The sequence below is a fragment of the Sinocyclocheilus rhinocerous genome, unplaced genomic scaffold (assembly GCF_001515625.1).
Source record: "Sinocyclocheilus rhinocerous isolate Xijiao unplaced genomic scaffold, SAMN03320098_v1.1 scaffold659, whole genome shotgun sequence".
Lineage (NCBI taxonomy): Eukaryota > Metazoa > Chordata > Actinopteri > Cypriniformes > Cyprinidae > Sinocyclocheilus > Sinocyclocheilus rhinocerous.
The window spans coordinates 2,208,102-2,215,635 of record NW_015652995.1 but is presented as its reverse complement, the minus strand read 5'-3'; the positions used below and the strand labels follow the sequence as shown (position 1 = coordinate 2,215,635).

General features: G+C 35.0%; 1 protein-coding gene across 1 annotated transcript in view; it reads right to left on the bottom strand.

The window, feature by feature from the left end:
- The window catches only part of LOC107715242 (pleckstrin homology domain-containing family A member 7-like), a 100,666-nt gene that overhangs the window by 36,758 nt on the left and 56,374 nt on the right, over nt 1-7,534 (bottom strand). The window contains exons 5-6 of the mRNA XM_016521322.1: nt 2,953-3,067; nt 627-731 (exon numbers count right to left, since the gene is read on the bottom strand). Coding sequence (XP_016376808.1) covers nt 627-731; nt 2,953-3,067 — 220 coding nt within the window. The remainder of the gene's footprint in view (nt 1-626; nt 732-2,952; nt 3,068-7,534) is intronic.

The following is a 7,534-nucleotide window of genomic DNA, read 5'->3' as shown; positions in this document are numbered from 1 at the left end:
ATGTACAGTATGTGGAAAATAATGTGTTTTTTGAACCTTAAACCGCATAAACATTTCATTACACCAAATACACAAAATAATGTTCTTTTTAGCAACATATGACCCCTTTAATAAAAATATAGGGTAGTCTTAAATATTGTCTTTATATAAAAGTATTTTCTGTTACTTTTGATGAGGTACTACCTTGCTGAAAAAAACATCAATTAAAAAAAAATCTTGATTACCCCAGATTTTTTTTTTTTTGTGGATACGTTTCATTTTTACAAGGTTATGTGATTGATAGAAAGTTAAAAAGAACATTTGCTGTCACTTTTGATTTAATGCATCCTTGCTGAATAAAAGTATTAATTTATTAAAAAAAAATAAAAATAAAAAATATATATATATATATATATATATTACTATACTATATATATATATTACTATACTATACTATATATATATAAATAAAAAATCCTACTGACTCCAAACATTTGAAAGGTGATATAAATCAAAGACATTATAAAGTGTTACTGAGACAATCTGGCTTCTTGGGTCTGTAAAGGCTGAAAACTTGTCATGTAAAGTATAATTTGAAAGCAAAAGTTTGGTTAACCAATAAACAAGCATTGGTCAAATCCTCTTACCTGTTTGTAGAGCCATCCACGTACCACTACAGGAACACTGGGATTCCGCTTTATGGCATGATCCCGTTTGCCAAAGCTATGGACCCTTCCACTGGACTTGGATCCCTATATCACACACACACACACACACACACACACACATAAACTGAAGATGACTGGGGGATTGAAAGCTCATTCATCACCTATTAGTCTGGACCATCTGCCAGGGGTGCATAGCTGATCTTACACACCATCCGCTGGCATTCTGTGGGCAAAGCAATGTAAGCCTACATGCTGCCCGCCACTCACACATGCCAGAGCACTCATACGGCTAATACATCACCACTGCACGCCGTCGCTGCCAACGACAAGAGCTACAAGCACTCATTCATCTAGAACAGTCCAAACGCAGGCAGGAGATGACACAGGCAGCGTTCCTGCTGCTGCATTCTTTGGCGGCTCTTTAATAAACTATGGCAGTCGCCCGCATTCTGTGAGGTAACATAAGATAATGATGATATGATTATAATATTACCAAGGCCTCCGTTATAAAACGATAAGCTTCATGCAACTGCTGTTTTTGTATTGCAAAGGTCTAGCTTTTTAGATCAATGTGAATAATCCATGTCAAGCATATGTGAGGGATACAAGATTCACAAATGGTTTAAAATATCTTTTAATTGAAGTTTTTAAGGAATAACGAAATGAAAATTCTGCAATTATTCAGTCCCTCTCACACTCGTTCTATACACCAGTGACCGTGTCTGTATCTGTAATGTTCCAATTACAATTAAAGTTAGAGGTCGACCGATTGATCGGCCGGCCGATTTTTGGCATTTTTTAATTAATCGGCATCGGCCGATTGTGCTGCAAATTAGGCCGATTTATAGGCAGGCACATCTGCGGGCAGCTAAGCGTTGTTGCGGAACGCCGGAGAATCTCTCTCTGGTTGCGTGAGAGACGGAGCAACTCACACTCTGCAGCCGCTTCTTGTTCACACACAGCTTCAGCTAATGATGGCAGGGCAAAACAGACCGTTTCGAAAGCATGAGAATGAATTTGCATTTGCAAGTCTGTGGGAAACACTGGTGTCTGTCAGCAAACATAAACAAAAAGTATGCTTCAGAACTGTTTTGAGAAGGTGCTTATGTTTTGAGCCATGTATTATTACTCTGAATTAGGCTACTACTACTATTACTATCTTGTACCCTGCAATAATAATTTTCTCAAACTCACTTTTATGAGATGAAGGAAAAAAATAAATAAAATAAAATCGGCCAAAATATCCGGCAAAAAAATCAGCATCATATATCGGCCAACGGCTGCCCTGATTTCTAAATATCGGCATCGGCAAGTGAAAAACCCATATCGGTCGACCTCTAATCAAAGTCATTTTTTCTTCTAATCTTCACTTCTATTTACACTTGTGTATATCTGGCATTTGCAGCCAGAATTAAAAATAAAAATAAAAATTTGACATATGTGTCAGTTTTTTTAAAACTGTACACGCAGATAATATAATATAAATGAAATAAAAGGTATTGTAGAAGAAGAACACTTTCACAACTGTTTTCCTAACACACTTGAGAACACTTTAAAAAGTGCACTTTGACTTTGACTTTGTAATAATGTCAAATAAAAAGTTTAATTTTTAAGTACATTTTAAATCGTTGCTTTATTAAGGTTTTGTCATGTTTTAAAGAAGTACACTTATTTTTATGTTGAATAAGATACTAAAAAACTTGTAAAGTTCATGATTATAATTTTTACTGTAATGTGTTATCTGATGACATTTCAAGTTAATATATTTCAATGTACTAAAATGCAACTTTATCATTACAAAGTTGTACTTACATTATATTTAAATTCATGCCATACGAGTTTAAACAGAAATTAAATTAAGTTTGGAACTGTCCTAAATAATAACGGAATTGCAATTATTATTATCACTTTAAATATCTGGAAAAAAGTAAAAGCATGTTATTCAACTCATGTGTATCACATCCCAAACAATGCATACAGATATGCAACAAATCACTCACAATACGAATCGCAATCCGTTTCATTGGTCTTCTTTATCTGCTCAGAGATGGTAGTCAAGGGCTCTGATCACTCTGTGTTTGTGTCGCCAGCACTAGGGAATTGATGCCTCAGCACAGAGGAATAAACACTCTAATTACCAGAACAGATGCTAACCAAGCATAGAGAATGATCAGCATCAGGAGTCTTGTCAAGCTAACTTGCTCATCTAGTTCCATACAGTCTTCTATCTACAAAATATCAGGTCTATTTTCTTTCCGTTTGACTAGTTTTGTTGTCTGTCCAACAGGATCAGGTTCTTACTGACCTTTGAGCCCGAAGTGGTGTCCAGAGTTGAAGAGGTGATGGTAGTCGAGGCCTCACTAATGGTGCTGGAGGGCCGTATGGTCGTCTGTGGTTGCTTCAGCATGTGTCGCCCAGTCCTGCAGAGGAGAACACGGAGATGGGTCTGTTACGCTGCTAAACTGCTTTACATTCAACACATTTCATTAAGGCTGCACAATTGAATCAAAATAAAAACGAAATTGTGATATGGCTTAGTGCGAGCAAAGGCTGCAATTTAATTAAAGGGGTCATATGATGCGATTTCAGTTTTTCCTTTCTCTTTGAAGTGATACAAGCTCTTGGTGCAGCTGAGGAAATACATCAACTTCGCGCTGTGGATAGCCGGATCGGCTTTCACCGTGGACGAAGCGGAGTCCAGCCCGGGCTCATCACATGTGGTTGCTGCAAGCCCGCCGGCCACTCTTTCGTCGAATCCGCCGGCCGCACCGTTCTCAAGCCCGCCCGTTGTTTGTCATTTCTCCGATGACAAATGCAGACATGGTTTTATGTTTACGCGGTGCGATGCAACAATGCAATGACATGTATAAATCATTATAATCCGTAATTATGTCCCCACTGGATGCAACAAATGCCTAGTTTATAATGGGTTTTAATGTTTTTGTCTCGTCGCTCCGGCCTGACAGGGCATCATCACAACATCATCGTAAGGGGCGTAATATTTCCGTCACACGCTTGAGGTATTCGGCCAATCACAACGCACTAGATAGCTGGCCAATCAGAGCACACCTCGCTTTTCAGACCAATGAGCTTTGTAAAAATCGACGCATTTCAGAAAGGCGGGGCATAGAGGAGAAACAATAATGTACAGTATGTGGAAAATAATGTGTTTTTTGAACCTTAAACCACATAAACACATTTCATTACACAAAATACACAAAATAATGTTCTTTTTAGCAACATCATATGACCCCTTTAAATATATTTGCAGCGTGTTTCAGAATGAAGCGCAGCACTGTGTCCTTTTACACGCGAGCAGCTTATGATGAATTGTTTTCAGTCTCTCAGAGCAGTAACTGTTTCTCCACACAAACAAATCTCGCCATCTGCTCTGAGTTTGGAACGCTTATAGCTTGCATTTGAAAATGCAACGCTCCAACCATCTTCCCAAACTTGTCAAGAAACGTGCTTATAAAGAGGCTGTTAAATAAGTTTTAAGGTCTCTGAGGTTTTTCACCAAAATAAAAGCTTGGTTTAACTTTTGAAAATGTAGCCATAGATAGACAGCCATAGATATTAGTATTTTAATTTTACAGTGGAAATATTACAATATTAATTTTTCTTTTTTTATATTTTTATTTACTAATATAATAATAATAATAATTTTAATCATGATAAATAATAATAATAATAATTATTATTATTATTATTATTATTGTTTTATCCACATAAACACATTTCATTACACAAAATACACAAAATAATGTTCTTTTTAGCAACATCATATGACCCCTTTAAATATATTTGCAGCGTGTTTCAGAATGAAGCGCAGCACTGTGTCCTTTTACACGCGAGCAGCTTATGATGAATTGTTTTCAGTCTCTCAGAGCAGTAACTGTTTCTCCACACAAACAAATCTCGCCATCTGCTCTGAGTTTGGAACGCTTATAGCTTGCATTTGAAAATGCAACGCTCCAACCATCTTCCCAAACTTGTCAAGAAACGTGCTTATAAAGAGGCTGTTAAATAAGTTTTAAGGTCTCTGAGGTTTTTCACCAAAATAAAAGCTTGGTTTAACTTTTGAAAATGTAGCCATAGATAGACAGCCATAGATATTAGTATTTTAATTTTACAGTGGAAATATTACAATATTAATTTTTCTTTTTTTATATTTTTATTTACTAATATAATAATAATAATAATTTTAATCATGATAAATAATAATAATAATAATTATTATTATTATTATTATTATTGTTTTATAGCCATATTGCTATTAGGGCTGTTAATTTAACATGCTAATTTGGTGCAATTAATTTGGAAAAAGTAACACGTTAAAACGCAGTCGCTGACAAACATGATGCTAGACGATGACTGACTATGTGATGTAGCCTATGAGAATGCAGTTATATGCCCCTATGGGTTTTTGTTTAATTTGTTAATATTGTGTTAAATTTTTTAAACTATATTGTCAATATTGTCTGTTTTGCTCAACTTTGAAAAAAAAAAAACGGTTCTAAACAAAGCCACAGCAGAACTGTTGTGCATCTCCAAACAAAACACAGTGTTGTTTTGAAAGAATCCATGTTTTTGAACTAGACGAATGAGCCAGTGATTAGGTGACCCATTCATAAAGACAGTCAATTGTTTAGTTCTGAATAAATTGGTTGAATGAATGACTGACTGAATGACTCACTCATTAAGACAGTGACTTGCCACAACTTATTGGCGGTTTTAGATTAATATGTAAAGTATAATTTTATTTATTTTTAAAAACCATTTCATATTTCAATATTCATTAAAAAATGAATTAATACCCATTTATTATCATTATTTATGCAATGCTGAATCAAAATATTTCTTTTTAAAGCTACATTTTGTCTACTTTTTTGTCTATTCAATCATTTTCTCATTTAACACAATAATGACTTTAAATTACTTATTAGGGGTTATTTCTCAGCTAAAATTGAGATTAACTAATCGGCACATCATGTAATTAATTAGATTAAACATTTATATTGCTTGACAGACCCAATTGATTTTTTTTACCAAATTGTGCAGAAGAAATTAAATCTGAACACAATTTAATTAAATTGTTAAATTGTTTAATTAAAATTAAATCGCAAAATTTATCTGAAAAATTACAGTTTTTTTTTTCCTATAAAATCCTGCAGCCCTACATTAATGTTACACAAATAATTATGTAAGGATGAAACATGGTTGCTACCAACGAGGCAAAAAGACTCTTCTCCCGACAGTGAGAGTATAATAAGTTAACCCATACTCCCTATAATTAGTCATACCATACTATAACTGCAAGAAAACAGCAATGGCTAGAATTTCAGGTTGTTTTCCACAATTTCACATCAGTGTAAAAGTGAAATCCTCTTCCTATGTGATCAGAAGTCTTAGTCATAGTATAGTTGAGTGCTAGCATATGATACGTTGTGTCTGTGGCAAAACATAACACTTAAAAACTGACTGGAACTCTGCATGGTGACATTCATGATAAACAGTGTGTTTCACTCCTTAGTGTTTTGAACGACGGTCAACAGTAACCAAAATGTTTGGTTAGCAACATACTTCAAAATATCTTCTTTTGTGGTGCACAGAGGAAGAAAGGCATACAGGTTTGGAACGGCATGCTGTTGAGTATGATGACAGAATTTTCAATTTTGGGTCAACTATCCCTTTAGGTCTGCCATACAGAGTGCTATTAGTGTGTAGCTGCCAATGCAAAACACAGTCACTTATGAGGTTCCATGACTGTTAGAAATCAGCTGACTGACTATGCAGGCAGTAGGAGTTACAATTTATGTAAAGCTAATGGCTATAGACCGTATATGAAAACAAGCTCCTACCAAAAGTGACAACCAGTCACACAGCATTCTAATGCAGTACTGCTCTGTTCACACTAGAGATACATGTTTTTAATATCACAGGCTCACTTCAAAAAGCTTTTAGTAAATTAGAGATGCTGTGATGTGTCAAGTATAATTCCCCATGATTAGATAGAGAATGAACTTTCCCTTAAGCGCTCACTGACCTGGATGACAAATGAAATCCCTCAGGCAGTCAACAGGTAGGTTATATTAGTGGGCTATGAACTTATGCAAACTGACAAACACTCTTAAAACATACTGCTGATCAATATTGCTTTAATATTCTCCACACTGTTCATTAAAGGGGTCATATGACGTTGCTAAAAAGAACATTATGTTGTGTATTTGGTGTAATGCAATGTGTTTCTACAATACTACAGCGAGAATAAAAGTTATGCTTTCTTTCTTTGCGTGAACATTTGGGTGGTGTTATGCAAATCTTCCCACACAGTGACGTAGACATTTGGGGGCGTGTTAAAACGAGCCGTTTTAGGAGGGCGTGGACAAGTTTTAACTTTTATAAAGAATATCTCTTTGGATTTGAGACTTTAGTCTTTGCAACTTTACAGATCTTCTTTATGCACCAAGAGCTTGTAACACTTCAAAGAGAAAGGAAAAATTTAAATTGCATCATATGACCCCTTTAAGTAAATCCAATCTAGCATTGTTTTAAACCAACTTCAACAAGAGAGGACACATATGGCAACTCAAACTGATGCAATGATAATTTCCATTGCTTTGCAGACTCTTCAGTGACTTTCACTGTTTTTAGTAAATCTTCTGCATCTTAATAAAGGAATACACTACCATTAAAAATGTTGGGGTCGGTAGGATTTTTAAAAATGTTTTTGACAGAAGACTTGATGCTTACCAAGACTGCATTTATTTGATCTAAATCCAGAAAAACTGTAATATTTTGAAATAAAATGACTGTTTCTATTTGAATATATTTTATAATGTAATTTATTCCTGTGATGCAAAGCTGAATTTTCAGCAGCCATTACT